General features: G+C 36.9%; 1 protein-coding gene across 18 annotated transcripts in view; it reads left to right on the top strand.

Moving 5' to 3' along the window:
• The window catches only part of PPFIA2 (PTPRF interacting protein alpha 2), a 540,970-nt gene that overhangs the window by 462,811 nt on the left and 60,350 nt on the right, over nucleotides 1-17,809 (top strand). For all 18 annotated transcript variants that reach the window (XM_070052665.1, XM_051846503.2, XM_051846506.2 and 15 more), the window contains 5 exons: nucleotides 69-306; nucleotides 2,324-2,353; nucleotides 6,038-6,168; nucleotides 7,652-7,806; nucleotides 13,388-13,481. In XM_070052665.1, the coding sequence (XP_069908766.1) occupies nucleotides 69-306; nucleotides 2,324-2,353; nucleotides 6,038-6,168; nucleotides 7,652-7,806; nucleotides 13,388-13,481 (648 nt within the window). The remainder of the gene's footprint in view (nucleotides 1-68; nucleotides 307-2,323; nucleotides 2,354-6,037; nucleotides 6,169-7,651; nucleotides 7,807-13,387; nucleotides 13,482-17,809) is intronic.

Genomic DNA, 17,809 nt, shown 5'->3' with positions numbered 1-17,809 from the left:
TGATTTTGTGAATTCCAGTTAGCATTATAGCAGCATATAATGCATCAAAATCAAACCGTGTCTCTCAGGCTAATTCAAGAAGAAAAAGAATCTACAGAACTGCGTGCTGAAGAAATTGAGAACAGAGTGGCTAGTGTGAGCCTGGAAGGCTTGAATTTGGCAAGAGTCCACCAAGGTACCTCCATCACTGCCTCTGTTACAGCTTCCTCACTGGCCAGTTCGTCTCCCCCCAGTGGACACTCAACGCCAAAGCTCACCCCGAGAAGTCCTGCCAGGGAAATGGATCGGATGGGCGTCATGACACTGGTATGATGATGAAACCAGAGCATCTTTGCTCCTATTAAAATTAATGTTGCATTAACAAACACACTGGGTGTTTGTTCTAGCCTCAGGACTGTCTGTGGCTGTCCTCCCTCCCTTCCTTCCTTCCTTCCTCCCTACCTTCCTTCCTTCCTTCCACAACGCTATGTGGTGAGTACAATCATCAGTTCCATCATGAGATGGAACCCAGATGAGTGTTACCACTTTCTCCAGGTCCCATGGTAAGTGAATAGCAGGGATCATAATATCACATTAGAAATTTGAATGACTTAAGCCATTAAATACAATGCACACTGATGAAATACATTTGTCATAACAAATAAAAAGATTGTCTATTGTAATTGTGTTAATAGAACAAGACTGAACTTTATGATTTTACCATAGATAAATTTCATAAGAGCCATAAAAAGCAACAGCAGCAATTTTCTAACTTGATTTTAGGATTCTTGCAAGCTTTTTAACATTTACTCTTTTATTTCTTTATTTTGCTTATCTTTATATTTGGGGTTTTGAAAAGTTGTAAGCCTAAAGAAAGTACCCCTAACCATAACTGAAAGAAAATAAAAGTGCTTCATGTTAAAAGTAATATGAGAACCTCTGAGAAATACAGTCAGGGTGACTGCTGAATAATGGCTGTGATGTTTAGTTCTTTTATTTATTTATTTATTTACCAACTTGTTACCAAAACTACTGAGGAATCTTGGAATCATGGAACATAATTTAGTCAGCAATCAACATGGGGAGACTAGTTATTTCTCTAATACTAATATTTCTTTATATTTTTACAACATTGCATCTTATCCTTTTAAGTATTTTTATAAATATTAGTATCATAACCCTTGATAATGCTATTATTTTCCTACTAATAAAATATAAAAAAATCATTTAGACATATATGAGAAAGATGACAGTAAAAACATTCATTTTCTTTAGCAGTCAGTCATCAATAAATAAGTGATAAATTAACATTATTACCCTATAATTACAATACTTAAAAAACATTTTGGGATTTTCCTAAAGAGTAAAGGAATATTTACAGTGTTCAGTATCTAATTCAGGAAAACAAGAAATGAAATGCAGGAGGAACTCCTTACCACCTAGTAAAGCTGTCACTCAACTCACTTTTATAGAGAAAAATAAGTAGATTTTCTTCTATCTATAAAAAATATTTGAAGAAAAATAATTTTATTGACTATAATTTGTATTTAGGTATTCAGAAGACGAATAGAAATTTTAGGGACAGAAAATTAATAATTTAAAACATTGTATTATTTATATTGTGCATTTGAAATATTGGGGTCTTTTTACTGATCTAATGATAATTGTTTATATTGTATTTACTTTTACTTGGCAAGAAATCCATAAGTATAAATAGCATACCAGCAATATCTAGGTAGAGTAATGAATAGGATAAAAGCAACATATTTCCCACTAAAATAGACTATTTTAAAAATTCTGTTAACGAGCATTGACAAAAAAGCAGCACCACAAAAACTCCTAGGACTGAGGCCTTATCTTTTAGCATTTATCGGAGTGAGGATGCCAGAAAGTCTGAGATCCTCAGAACAGTTCAGCTAACAAAGGAAGCCCAAGGCTCTGTTCGGATGGGGCAAAAGGCGGAGTTTATAAACTCCATCTCTGTGTATTGGATCTTCATCCCCACCTGTATTTTCTTTGCATGCAGTCCCATGCCTAGTCTGGCAATCTTGCTCCCTGTCTGAGCTCACTCCGACTAACTCTGTCTTATATATGTCCAGGGTCCCTATCTCCAATATAATGCATGTGCGGGTGGACGTGCCTCCCATCCGTGTCCTCTGAGAGGTTCTTTGAAGTCGCTCTCGGAAGAGGTGCTCTTAAGATACTGGCAGACATTTATTTAGGAAAGGTGGAATGAAGCAGAAGAATGATAGTCATGTTGTAGACACTAATTAAACTTGTAACGTGGTCAAAGGATGATCATTAATTAGTTGTTTTATGTTGCTTTTATTACTGCCAATCACAGCCAAGTGATCTAAGGAAACATCGGAGAAAGGTATTGTAAATAACTTTTATAATGAATACTAGTTGATACTAGTTGAATGTTGTTTATTTTTCATGAAAGCTTTAAGATGATATTTCTCTAGTTTTAATATCCTAACATAAAATTTAAAATATTCAATGTTACTGAATGTTTAAATATAAGAGCAAATGACTCAAATATAATTTTAATTCTTCCTAGGGTAATTACTAGATTAAGTAAGCTAAATATTCTGATTTTTCCACTGAATATTTGAACCATAAATGGTAGATTTATTAATATTTTAATGTCAGTACTAGAACAATGCTGGTTGGTTTCACAAGCTGGTTTTCATATCTTTTGGTTATATATACTTGTTACTGGCATCGCTAGATCATATAGTAGTTCTATTTCTATTTTAAGGTATTTCCTTACTCTTTCCATAGAGATAGTACTAATTCACATTTCCTCCAGTAGTGTGCTCCCTTTCCTCCATATCCAACTCTAACCCATAAGTATGTATAATGTTTCTTAATAAAAATTTTAAAACATGGGAGGAAGCTAGTTTTTTGTTTGTTTGTTTTTTTGTTTTGTTTTTTGTGTGTGTGTGTGTGTGTGTTTTTGTTTTTTTTTTGTTGTTGTTGTTTTGTTTTTTTGCTAATTAAGTGTGATGAGGCCAACAGATCAGTAGAGAACTGCCAAAGGAAAGATCCCAAATGGAAAGGATGTGATGCCCCAGGGAAGCACCAGGCTCAGTGAGGAGGAAGAAGCAAAGGGGAAGCAGAAGCAGGGGACTATTTAAGGTCGCTGGAGGAAAAGCAAACAGGGCAGGGTAAGCTGAGTTAGGACTGACAGCCACACCGCTTTCTTTGGCTCTGGGGCATAGGAATGTCTCCAGTTGTCTCTGGCTTGGCCCTGGGGTGTTTAGGACAAGGGCATTATTGCCTCCTGGGCTCTAAGAGCAGCCTAGAGACATGGGTTCCAAGCAAGAGTCTGCACTGGTTGCTTTTCATAGGAAAGGCTCATAAAGGCGAGTAGTTTGCGTTACCGAGGAGTCAAAACGCCTTGGAAAGAGCAGTTTCTCTAGATGCCAGGAGCGTGAAGAACACGGAAAATAATAAGCTTGCGGAGTTCAAACACTGCTTTCTGTTCTGAATGAAACCAAGAGAATAAACATGGAATGTGGCGAACGCAGCGGACACCAGATCTGATTCCCAAATGACATCTTGTTAGATAATTGAGGACTACAGAGCACTCCGGAGAGATCAGACGGGAAAGAGATCAGACTGAAGGTCCTCTCCACGCACAAACGCGTTCTGCAGCTTCTGCAGGACGGGAGAGTCAGACTATGGTTCCAAGCACATCATGCACAGAGCTTGTTTATTTTTATTTGATGAAGTGAATCTCTCTTACGCTCACATGGCTTAAACTGCTGGAATTTTCTCTTTCTGAATTACTTATCTGTCTTGCTCTTATTGTGTGTTCTCCTTGACACTGCCAGTTGGTTCTCAACTATCGAATGTACCATGTGCAATGTTATTATTTGTCTTTGATTTCTACTGATTTAAAAGAATTAGAAAGAAATTTTGGAACCTAAAAAGAAACTGACAGATTGTGTGAAAGAATTTTAGTGGGTTAAGAAACAAGAAGGTTCCATTACAGAAATTCAGCCCTCTGGAAACTGGTGACTGGCAAGTAAGGTCAAATAAAGAAGGAACTGGGGTAAGAAGATACCTACAGGATTCATTTACACTTCAAAAGAACACAGTAAATATTACATATTCCATTTTATTGAATAGGATATTTAATTTAATATTAAAGCATGTAAGTAACCAGCTCATTCACTGAACTTTTTAGAAAAACTAGAGTTCAAGTCCATTTCCAATTCCAAAGCCTTTCTCCTGTTATTCAGAGAAACCATCTATGTATGTTTTTTTTTTGAAAAATTTTTTAACTTTTAATTAATGAATATAAATTTCCAAAGTACAGCTTATGGATTACAATGGCTTCCCCCCCATAACGTCCCTCCCACCCGCAACCCCCCCCTTTCCCACTCCCTCTCCCCTTCCATTCACATCAAGATTCATTTTCGATTCTCTTTATATACAGAAGATCAGTTTAGCATACATTAAGTAAAGATTTCAACAGTTTGCTCCCACACAGAAATATAAAGTGAAAAATACTGTTTGAGTACTAGTTATAGCATTAAATCTCAATGTGCAGCACACTAAGGACAAAGATCCTACATGAGGAGTAAGTGCACAGTGACTCCTGTTGTTGACTTAACAAATTGACACTCTTGTTTATGGCATCAGTAATCACCCTAGGCTCTTGTCATGAGTTGCCAAGGCTATGGAAGCCCCCTGAGTTCACCTACTCTGATCATATTTAGACAAGGCCATAGTCAAAGTGGAAGTTCTCTCCTCCCTTCAGAGAAAGGTACCTCCTTCTTTGATGACCTGTTCTTTCCACTGGGATCTCACTCACAGAGATCTTTCATTTAGTGTTTTTTTTTTTTTTTTTTTTGCCAGAGTGTCTTGGCTTTCCATGCCTGAAATACTGTCATGGGCTTTTCAGCCGGATCCGCATGCCTTAAGGGCTGATTCTGAGGCCAGAGTGCTGTTTAGGACATCTGCCATTCTATGGGTCTGCTGTGTATCTCACTTCCCATGTTGGATCATTCTCTCCCTTTTTTATTCTATCAGTTAGTATTAGCAGACACTAGTCTTGTTTATGTGATCCCTTTGGTTCTTAGTCCTATCATTATGATCAATTGTGAACAGAAATTGATCACTGGGACTAGTGAGATGGCATTGGTACATGCCACCTTGATGGGGTTGAAATGGAATCCCCTGGTATGTTTCTATGTATGTTTTAAGGACTGCTTAATTTTTAAAAAAAACATTGATTTGTTGATTGATTTAAAAGTCAGATTTAGAGAGAGAGAATCTTCCATACACTGGTTCATTCCTCTGAAGGTTGCTAAAGCTGGAGCTGGGCCAGGCCAAGCCAGTAGCCAAGAACCTCATCCAGATATTTCACATGTGTGGCGGGGGCCCTAGTACTTGGACCTTCCACTGCTTTTCCTGGGCCATGAGCTGGCAGCTGGATCAGAAGCAGAGCAGCCAGGACATGAACTGGCACCCATATAGTTTGCCAGCATTGCAGGCAGCAGCTTTACCCAATCTACCACAACTCCAGCAAATATCTTCCCTTTTTTAAAAAAAATAGTTTATTTATTTGTTTTAGAGGTAAAGTTATAGATAGAGAGAGACAGAGAGAGCTCTTTCATCTGTTGGTTCACTCCTCCGCAGCAGCCAGAGCTAGGCTGATTCGAAGCCAGGAGCCAGAAGCTTTTTACAGGTCTCCAGTGTGGGTGCAGGGGCCCAAAGACTTGGTCCATCCTCCATTGCCTTCACCAGGCCATAAGCAGAGAGCTGGATCAGGAGTGGAGCAGCCAGAACATGTGCCCATATGGGGTGCCAGTGCCACAGGCAGAGGCTTAGCCCACTACGCCACAGCACTGACCGCATCTCTTCTCTTTAGAAGAACTGAAAATCACCCCCTTTAAAAATGTGATTTTATATTTGTATGCCCTGAGTTTTTATTTATCTGATTCTTTGTATTTGAATTATTCAAATAGACTTTATTCAATGATGTGTATCAACTTCACTTCAAATTTAAAACAGTTGATTTGAATTTATTGTTTTTTGCTTCCAGATTGCAGTGGTGGAAGAGGATGGTCGGGAGGACAAAGCAACGATCAAATGTGAAACTTCTCCTCCTCCCACACCTCGAGCCATCAGGATGACGCACACCCTCCCTTCTTCCTACCACAACGATGCCCGAAGGTAGGTTTCTCCAGGCACATTACTGAAAACTGTCTTTCCAAAAGTAATCTCCCCTTTTTCAGTGTTGTCAAATAGATAACCTAAAGTGTTACATAAAGTATTTGATTAGATCCAAAATTCTCCATCAGGTTTTGTCACATTCCCTCTATTCATTATCACTTTTGAAATAACCAAATTCCCATTCCAAGATCAAAATTTGGCTTTTAAAATTACCTGTTATCTGTGTGGTCTTGTTACTGGTCAATGTAAGGGTAAGCAAGGATCTTCTATTTTTAGCAGATATTTCCTATTAAAATCAGTTAAATGAGAAGGAGGCCTTACCAGGAATAATTCCAAATATCTAAATGAACTCTAGTACAAGACTATACATTTGGATTGCAGTGTAATCATAATTTAGGGCCGAAAGGTCTATCATTGTACCTCATTTATGTTCAGCAGACAGGTGTGCATACCCTGTGGGTGCTACTTCTACCAGCACTAATAACTCCTCAGACAAAAACACACCTGGAAGGGAAAAAAAAATGCCACATTGACCAAATATAAAGAGAAGTCTGGCTGGGGAAATATCTCATTTGTTACAATGAATCTTCATAGACTCTTACTTTCATGGTTGAAAAATTACAAACAGATCTCTATAATAATGATATAAATATATCTAAGTTTACCATTTACTTCTTTTTTTTAAGATTTTATTTATTTTTTTGACAGGGCAGAGTTACAGAGAGAGACAGACAGACAGACAGAGACAGAGAGAAAGGTCTTCCCTCCGCTGGTTCATTCCCCAAATGGCCACAATGGCCAGCACTGCGCCAATCCGAAGCCAGGAGCCAGGAGCCAGGAACTTCCTTCCGGTCTTTCATGCGGGTACAGGGGCCCAAGCACCTGGGCCATCCTCCACTGCCTTCCTGGGCCACAGCAGAGAGCTGGACTGGAAGAGGAGCAGCCGGGACTAGAACCGTGCCCATATGGGATGCCAGCACCACAGGCAGAGGATTAACCTAGTGCACCAAAGTGCCGGCCCCTACCATTTACTTCTTAAAAGGGGGGAATGAGCCGCAGCCTTTCTTTCCCCCTACTGTGCTCTCCTGTCTTCAATAAGTGTCCCTTCTGCATTTTACTGGCCACCTCTTTGCTTTCTTAGAACCTCAAAAATTATTAAACCTTACAATAGATAATGGGTCAGGTGCAAATAATAGATCACTTGACATGCAGTAGTTAAGTCACCGTATGTTCATAGATCATTTTCATATTAAGCAAAGTATAAGGGAAAAAGAAATTTTTCTATTGAAAATTTGAAGATTGATGACTCCAAGGCTGTGGAAACTCTGCTTCAATATCTTCAGAAAACATTTGTGAAGAAAAGAAATAAATAACATTCAACATCCACTTGTTCCTCCTTTTGTATGTTTGCAAAGGAAACTCTTCTCTACCTTGTGGATGTTGCAACGAAAATGAGCGTGTTGCCCTGTTTTGTGTTTTGCAGTAGTTTATCTGCCTCTCTTGAGCCAGAAAGCCTTGGGCTTGGAAGTGCCAACAGCAGCCAAGACTCTCTTCACAAAGCCCCCAAGAAAAAAGGAATCAAGTCTTCAATAGGACGTTTGTTTGGTAAAAAAGAAAAAGCTCGACTTGGGCAGCTCCGTAAGTTTGCATGTGTTTGACTTTCCACTCATTTCACTCAGTTCTACATGTCCATCAATCTTTTATTCCATCCCATTTCGTTCCTTCTTCCGTCTTCCTGAAAATTGTTCGGTTTAATCAATTTTGAGGACCCAGTTTAGTTGCATAATGCTTAATAAAAGAGATAGTGAAAGAATCCTATAAATTTTGCAGTTCCTTCACTTCCATGTTAACAATAATAGCTAGAATTTATTAATGATAATTCTGTCAAAGGCAGAATTAAAGCATATTATTTTGTCAATAAGCAAACAACGTCTTAGTAGTTTTCAAAACTGAGATATTTATTTTGATGCCAATGTTTCAAAATCAGATACAAACCATTGAATATATTGCCACTTAGATGATAAATGTTTATAAAAGCTTAGCTATGTGAATTTAATGCTTTTCTGCTGAAAACTGAAAAGCCCATAAAAAAATCCTAAAGAAGTGATTATAGAATGTAAAATGTGAAGGATAAGATTTTTGTTGTCGTTTAAAGTTACCACAACTTTCTCTTAACAAATTCTAAGGCATGTAAATGAAGGTAAGAGAGGATAAATAGGTTAATAGAGATTGTGCTAGAATTGGTTATTGTCAGGAACTAGTTGGCCATAGATCAGTATATTTGGAATGACCAGAGGTATACAAGGGTATTTCAAAAAGTTTACAGTAAAATAAAATGCAAAGATCACGTACATTTTCCATGAACCTCTTGAAATATCCTCATAGGTTTATAAACAGATACCTAAAAATGCACATATGTATATAACTGTCTGGAACAGAAAAGTATATGATTTTTTGAAATGATATATACATTTGGCTTTTTTGGTGTCCTCCTATGTGTTTATTTATAGAGTTAAATTATTAGAAAAGACTAACCTCCTATCTCCAATGACAAGGACTACACAGACTGATACAAATTTCTTAGTGCTTCCTTTGGTTTCCCAAATAAAGGACTGGTTGTTTACAAATAATACCCCAACACCGAGCCTTAATTTCCTGCCCTGCCACCAAAACAATTTCTGAGTATGGTCCTCAAGCCTGCAGACTGACACTGCGGCATTATTCAGAGATGTCTTTCCTGACTCCCACAGTGTGGAACCCATACAGAGCACCATGTGCTGTGGGCAACTGATGTGCAGCCAACTGTGCAATTAAGTGCTATTCATTAGGGTGACTAAATCCTCCCTGGACTTCTCATTTTCAGAAGAATCCCTTAGGCTGTCAAACAAAAAAGTTGCAAAGCAAAGAGGAAAGAAGCTGATTCTTTGTCATAAAAAATTGCAAATATTATTTTAAAATTTGGTTATGGTCTTACCAAATTAATTGTCATTTCCATTATATTAAAATGCAACTCACAATAATCTGGCTAGTTAATTAGTTTTAAATATTCATTTTGCTAACATAGTAATTTTTAATTTATTCATATTTCAATATATATTTCATCTAAGTTTTATAATTTGTTTTCCTTTTAAGAATATATTTAATTGCCCAATTCATTGGGACTTCTCTGTTTTTATTTTGTATTTAACTTTGGCCAGAGTTTACTATATCTTTAGGAATTTTACAAACTAAATTCTTTCAAAATGTCCAAGATATAAAGTCTATAAAAATATATATTATCTAGAAATCTAGTCTTTATTAGCTATTTCAAATTGATATCAGAGATGACCCCCTAAAATCTATACAGAAATGTGTCCCTTTAAAGTTCCCCAGAAGCGCCATCTGGGATGCCACATATGCTACTGGAATTTGGGGTGCCATATGATATCACCATATGCTTATTAATAAATCCCCAATATTAATAAGCCTGAGAGGGTTCTTGCCTAATATTTAGAGAAGAATTCTAAATCGATAAATGAGGCAGCATGGTACATTTTAAGCCTTTATTTAGTGAGAAAGATGCATAGGAGAGTGAGAGCTTTATTAAGAGAGAGAGGTAAATCTGGGTTCATACCAAGCACCAGCAACCAGCCACCTGGAGGAGCATCTAGGCCAGGAAGCCTGGGGCGGGTGGCATGAAGGCCACAGGCTCTGGAGGTGCAGGGCTACAGCCAGCCCTTTCCTAGCAAGAGGCCAGGGCAGAAGACAAGGGCAGACACACCCACACCATGTCCCAGGCTTTTAACCCACTTCCAAAGGGGAGTGGTTAATTAACCTGATTGGCTGGTGGGCACCCAGGTGTGGCCAGGTAGAGGAATGAGGTCACACAGGGGCGTGGCAAAGGCGTGGTCTTCCAGCTCACAAACCTAATCGATTTTAATCTGTATGCCTGCCTACTTCAAAATGACTGTATGTCTTCATGTCAGAACAGATGAGAATGAAATCAATGACAACAACATCCTCATTAACTCAACCAATGTCAAAAACTAGAGATAATTATGGAGATAATTATGTCTGAACACTGAGCAATATATTTCGTAGAACAAGGATGGAGCATAAGGCAGAGTTACAGAGAGGGAGAGACAGCGACAGAGATCTTCCATTTGCTTGTTCACTTCTTAAATGGCCACAGTGGCAGGGGCTGGGCCAGGCTAAAGACAGGAGCCTAGAACTCCATCTGAGTTGCCCACAAGGGTGGCAGGGGCACAAACACTCTTCTGCTGCTTTCCCAGGCCATTAGAATGAAGCTGGATTGGAAGTGTAGCAGCCAGGACAGGACTCAAACTGGTGCCCATAGGGGATGCCAGTGTTGTATTTGGTGGCTTAACACACTGTATCACAATTTTATCTAAAGGCATTAACCTATTTAAAAACAAAGAAAATTAAGCTATGTTAAAAATAGCCAAGTCAGACTAAGCCCCTTTGTTCCTCTGACAGAAACAGATCAGGAAAGGCAATGGTGAACCATGACTCGTGACATCCTGGTAGACAAGATGTCTATAAAAATGGCCTCAGTGATGGAAACAATTAGAATTTGTTTCCTTTAGAGGCAGAGAATCAGAAAGAGAGAAATTGACTGACTGACTGAGATGCCCCATCTAGTGGCTAACTTCCAAAATGCCCACAATAGCCAGGGTTGGACTAGGAATTCAGTGCAAGTCACCCACATGGATGGCAGAAAACCAGCTGATGGAGCCATCACAATGCCTCCCAGAGTCTGCACCAGCAGGCAGCTGGAGGCAGGACCAAAGACAGGGGTCAGAGTAGGCCCTCTGAAATGGGACACGGGCATCTTCCCCAGGATCTCAAGCACTAAGTCAAATGCCACCCCTGATGATTTGTTTTAATATTTATTTATTTATTTGAAAGACAAAGTGACAAGGAGAGAGAGAAAGAAGGAGAATTGAGATTTTCCATCTGCTAGTTCAATCCCCAAATGGCAGCAACAACTAGGTCTGGGCCAGGGTGAAACCAGAAGCCAGGAACTCATCCTGGTCTCCCACATGGGTGACAGAGACCCAAGTATTTGGGCCGTCTTTGGCTGCCTTCCCAGGTGCATTAATAGAAAGCTGGTGGAATGAAGAGTAACTGCTCCAGTATGGGATACTGGTATTGCAAGTGGCAGCTTAAACTGCTGCACCACAATGCCAGCCATTCAAATATCTAAAATAGTTTGTCTATCTCAAAAATTTTTAACTCACAAAATAGTCCTCAAGCTTTACTGTTCTTCTATAACTTTTATCATTTAAGAATGTTCCTTTTTGCTATTAAAATGTTAGATTCATGAAAAAATTTCAATAATAATTTAAATGGTCTTTTATTGCTCAGAATGATAAAAAGCCTGATTGTTCCAGCCACCTGGTGGTAGAAAATGTTTCATCGTTTATGAGTAGTTCTGCTTCATCAATCTCCTTGTCTCCTTATGGACTGATCAAGTGTTTCCTAACTTAAGTGAATCATTCATTTACATTTACATTTCGAGAGAACATTTTTGTTGCTATTTGCAGAGTATGAATAGTAGTTTATGGATTTACAGTAAGGCAAATATATAGATGAGATAAATAAAAAATATTTACTCATTATGCATATGGAAAATTACATGTTTAAAATGTTCCTCAGAAGTATTTTAGTCAACTAGTGATGGCTTTCCTAATGATACCAACAATGAAAACTTTTCATAATAAAAAAAATTCTCCAAGTATTAATTGTACATGTGCACAATGAATAGAATACATTTTAGTCCTCAAACTCCATGTGCCTGAATAGGATGAAGACAGCTATCAATGGGTTCTCAATTAATGGGGACTTTCTTATAATTATCCAACTCAGCAAGAAGATTAACAGGCCATGTAATAATCTCATTTATATCAGTGCTCCAAAATTAATAGGATCAAGTATTGTAAATTATTTGCTAAGATACATTTTCAAAGTCATTACAGCAAATTTGCCTCAATGTTTTGGTAAGATATTTCATTCTGGTAATTTTTGGTAAAGAGAAACAGTATCTTTTTCAACTCTTGCAAATATTATTAAGTAAGGTAATGTCTACTGTAAGGGGAGAGGTGTGAAAGTTGGCTTCAGTCATTCTTATTTACTGCTCTGCTGGTGGAAGTTTGTGGGTATCCTTTGTAAATACTAGTATTAGCTTGGGTCTTTCTGATCTTGTGCTTAACTGTAGTTTAAAGTCTTTCTGTTAAAAAATATATATATACCTTAACATAGTAAACAATTGAATTTTTCCTTGGCTGGATTTCATGCTTATCACGTATAATAAATAACAAACAGAACAAAAATTACAGCATTAAGCCCTCATTTTTCAATTACAGTAATGTATTATATGTTTATGAATCCTGAATTCCTCAAATTACATTGCAAGAAGCATAATTCTGTGTTTGATGTTCATAATACTTTTCTCCTTTGTGCTTTCATTCCAATAGTCTACTTATATACACATAATATATGTTCAAAACAAATAATGCTGGCATTAATCCAAACAAAACTGTGACCTGTGGGTGACATCTGTGCTTATCAGAGTCTTTTGAAGTAAGAGAGAGGTGTTTTTTTTTTTTTTTGCTGTCTGTTTTTATTATGAAGTTTTATTATGAAGTTTAAAAAGCAAAACAAAATCTGTCCAGAGACATGACATTCCAGAAGTGAGGCTTACAGTGAAAGATATAGAAGACAGTCAGCTGGCAGAATGCAGTTCCAAGAGCAAGATTAAAACTTGAAGTTAGCAAATGCCTCTCCATTCAGGCAATTTTGAATTGAGAATATGCACCTGAGTTTCTACTCATGGGACTAGCATTTACCTTATTATGTATGAGGTATTGCAACTGTTTCAACTGTTGAAAATATAATTATTGCACATTAGACAAATATTCACTCTTATTTTCCACAAGAAAAGTAGAAAAACTGACCTTGAGGCTTGGGAGCAGGTCACATTTGTTCTGTTGCCGCTCTGTGCAACTGTACCAACAAGTATTTTGTTGTTGCTATTCATTCTCTCAGTTCCTGTTTGCAAAGGTACTCATGCCATTTTATGCATGCTAGGTTGGAAATACAAGGACAGCCGTCCAAAAAAAAATATGTTACTGAACAGAGGCTCAGATATCTTTTGAGAATTTGATGCAGGTGTTGATACAATGTCTGCAACTGAATCTGAATATTGATTTTTGCACAGGAGGCTTTATGGAGACAGAAGCTGCTGCTCAGGAATCCCTCGGGTTAGGCAAACTGGGAACCCAAGCTGAAAAAGACAGAAGACTGAAGAAAAAGTAGGTTTGGAGATTTTCTCCTTGGCTTTTTAATTTTTCTTTATTCTTTATTATTGTTCGTATGGACTTAAAAAATAAGAATACTTGGAAACAAAACAACCGAGGCTGGTGTTACCTAAAAAAATCCGTGCTCATGTTTCCTATTTAGACTGAGGTGCAGTTTGAAATGAGTATAAACATCTTTGGCTTTTAATAGAAATAGAATTTCTTCTAAATGACCAAAAAATATATTTCAAAATTCAAGTATATGTAAAGTACTTATATTTAACCCAAAAAATAGTGTAGTGCTCTATTCAATGTTTAATTCAATACTTAGTTGGTCTGATAAAATGATAGAGTATAACACCCAACTTTTTGTTCCCTTTCATGGAAAGGAATTATTTAAAAGGAGAAATGTTTCTCTGACTGACTGTCTGTAAACTTATTTTAGACTTGCAGCAGATTGCTTTGCATCTGTCAGGAAACTGATAATGTATCTTTTTCATTCACATATAATATGGGAACATTTACATGACTTGCAAAATTGACAAATTTTGAGTCCTGGTAACTGTTGAAAAGCAAATGGGTCCATAAATAACTCAGTTTAAAATGTATAGTAACACTGTCAGTGGCAAAACAGTACCTTTAGAATATTTTCTTTACACACAAAGGCATTTTCTAAACTCTGGAATCTATTGGTTGGTTAGTCCTTTACCTCTCTCTCAGATACTTACGTTATTGATTCATGGTTTCCACATTCTCCTTCTTGTTAGGAAATAATATTCATTTCCCTAGTCATCATTCTGTGACAGATATATTCTGATACTTTACTGGCTAATCAATTTACTTCAGATTTTACCTTCCTACTTAGTTTGTAAGGTTTACTAGTGGGGAAATACTTACACAGTAAATTTGCCACTTAGTAAAATTAGACATATCGCTAGATTTAGTCGAAATACAGCCCAAAAAAGTACTTTGAAATTATTTCTTGTTTCTTTACTGCAACTAAATACTCAAATTGAATAACATTTAGCTATTGATCATTCAAAAAAATGTTTTAAAATTAACATAATCTCATTCAAGTATACTGTTTGTTCAGACCTATTAAGGGATACTATTTTTAACTTTGCAGTTGCTTGTTGAGATAATATTCTTCTAACAGTGTTATCCTTTGATGAGTTTTTTTTTTTAATTTCAACTCTAAAAGATTATGATTAATCCCAACTCAGCCTAGCAATGGATATGATTTATTTCCCTTAATAGTTATTTCACATTTCTCCCATAAAGACATATTTACAAGTAATGGCAATCTAACCAACTTTCACAATTGCACATTCAGCCATTTCACCATGTAGTTCCTTGTTTTCTTATAAGACCAGGCTAACTAAACTCTTTTGAAACAGTTACTAAAGTTAAACAGTCTAATTGTACAATGATTGAAACTAATTTAAATTTTAGCTATTATTAACTTGGTATTGACTTGATAGTCATTTTATAGAATTAGTCGCATTCTTTCTCATCCAGAAAATTTTAGTTCTGTACTTAGTTTGAAGATCTTATCATGCTTGGTTTTGTGTTTTAGTTCATGTTTTGGGAAAATATAACTGCATAATTTATTAAATGTAATACTTCTCCTTCATGTTATGATGAACATTAGGATTTTTCCATAAGGCAGTAATGGCTAGCACTTCCTGATATGATTAGTTCCTGCAGAATAATAGCATATGTATTAAAAATGGCTCCAACGAAGCAGGATAGTTAATTAATGAAAATAGAAAAGTATGTCCCATATTACTGGCTAACCCATAGCAAGAACCATATAAGCATAAATATGCAACCAGCGTCTATGAGACTTAGACAAGTATGAGTAAGTGCTATTGCTGATACAGGACATACATAACATTGCACTGGGCTTCTGATTTGTAAGAGAGTTAAATGTCTGCATGGAATGAGTTTTATTGGATAGACAAGATCAGTTACTTCTATATAACTTGTTTTCAAAGTTTATGAGTATCTACCCAAAATTTTAATTATTAAATTCTCAATTCAATTATTAATTTGGTTAATTTATTATTGAATATTGTCAGTTTGTTTTGAATTTTCTTAAGTGTCTATAATTTCATTAAAACTACTCCAATTTTCTTTCTTTAAAAGATGCCATATTCTCTTTTACTGTGCTTTAAGCCATCACTTTTTTTATGACTTCATTTTTTTTTAAGATTTAGTTATTTATTTGAAAGTCAGAGTTACAAGAGAGAGAAGGAGGAGCAGAGAGAGAGAGGTCTTCCATTACACTGATTCACTCTCCAAATGACCACAATAGACGGAGCTGAGCCAATCCAAAGCCAGAAGCCAGGAGCTTCCTCCAGGTCTCCCACATGGGTACAGGGACCCAAAGACTTGGGCCATCCTCGACCACTTTCCTAGGCCGTAGCAGAGAGCTGGATTGCAAATGGAGCAGCTGGGACTCGAACTGGCACTGCAGGCCAGGGCTGTAACCAGCTGTAATACAGTGTGGCTCCTATGAACCAATTTTATAAAGAACATACAGGGATATCATTTCAGAGGGAAGCATTCAAAACATTCCTAATTCCTATAAAGTTCATGTTGGCAATTTTAAACAAAACTCTCATAATTACTATCCAGTAAGTTTAACATGCATATTTGGAACAGCCTTTAAAATCTGTTCAAGTATTCCTGCTTTAATTCCTTTGTTTTTTCTTAACTTTATTTCCTGGTCTAGATAATAGCTTTTATTTGCATCTCCTGTTCCATAATGAAAAATAGAATTCCAAAAATACTGGATTGGCTAGAGCACTCACTCACCAGTCAAGAAATCCTAGTGCATTTTATCTTCCTGGATATTATTACACAGGGGCTGTTCTTTCATCAGAACAACATCTAACCTAAGCCTAAAGTTCACTTTTATGAGTCAGCCTCGTTTTTGCTCTATTTTTCAATTCCTTAAATTTCTCTAATAGGCTTATATTGAGTACCACAAATACCTACAATAATTGTGTCAAACTCACACTTGCCTAGTAATTCTTAAACTATTTTCACATGAATTTTCTTGATAGTCCCCTTTAGATTTGATCAGGCTTACCATAGTCTCCTTTGTCATCTCCACTGGATGACTGACTTATTCTCAGTGTTAAATCTCCTGATTTATACTGTGATTCTATAGTATTCTTAATGTGGACTCCCTCTGGAGGTGGCATGATCTGAGAGCTGGAGCACCATCTTCTACTTGGGTTCACTGGACTTTAGACACCTTCTCCTATTTAACAAAAATAATCAACCTTCTCTTCTCCAAGATGCACATATTTTAAAGGATTTATTTATTTATTTATTTGAGAGGGAGAGATAGACGGATAAAGGGAGAGACAGAGAGATCTACTGGTTCATTCCCCAAACAGTTGCAACAGCAGAGCTGGGCTGATCCAAAGCCAGCAGCCAGGAGCTTCTTCTGAGTTTTCCACGTGGGTGCAGGGCCCAAGCACTTGGACCATTATCTGCTGCTTTCCCAGGCCATAACAGAGAGCTAGATCAGAAGTGGAGCAGCCAGGTCTCAAACCAGAGCCCATATGGGATGCCAGCACCACAAGTGGAGATCCAACCTACTGAGGTCCAACCTATCATAGCACTGGCCTCCACCCAGGATGCACATTATTAACAACTAGAGAATTTCACCACTTCTTTTATACCTGTCCCCTTCATCTGCAATAAATTATTTCTCTGTTTTCATTCTCCAGCCTGTTCTAAGCTAAGACCTAAAGCTACTTCTTCAGGGTGGCCAGTTAAAGCCAACCACACTGCTATAAAAAATAATAATTCCATCAAATAATATATGCTACTGCAAGACCAAAAACCTGCATGGGCTAGCCCCCCTAAATCTCAATTTCTGCTTAAATTTTATGTAAAGTCTAGATTTGAGTATTTTAGGTCCCAGTAAATAGAGACTATTTGCTTGAGTTCAGAATCTATTTGCTGGTATACAAAGGAATTAGACAATCAGATATCAAAATAAAAAAAGCTCTTAGAACATGATTTAGGTATATGGAAAAAAGGGAGGACTTATTAAATCAGAACACCCAAATTAAATGGCCTTACCTGAAATCAGAAGAGCTGGGTAGTTGGATGCTTCCAAGATGCACAGGTATAGACCCACCTCACATTAAAAATGAAATTTACAATATTTTGCTTTATTAGGTATATTATTATATAATCAAGAATTATTAATATAAATGAATTTTTCTTAGTTTTGAAGAATCATTGCTTACTATTTTTGTTAATATCTCATCAAGTTTTTTGTTTTTTGGTTTTCTAAATTTTTTTTACCTGGTATATAT

Source organism: Oryctolagus cuniculus, chromosome 11 (genome assembly GCF_964237555.1).
Source record: "Oryctolagus cuniculus chromosome 11, mOryCun1.1, whole genome shotgun sequence".
Lineage (NCBI taxonomy): Eukaryota > Metazoa > Chordata > Mammalia > Lagomorpha > Leporidae > Oryctolagus > Oryctolagus cuniculus.
This window is presented reverse-complemented; position numbering and strand designations above follow the sequence as displayed.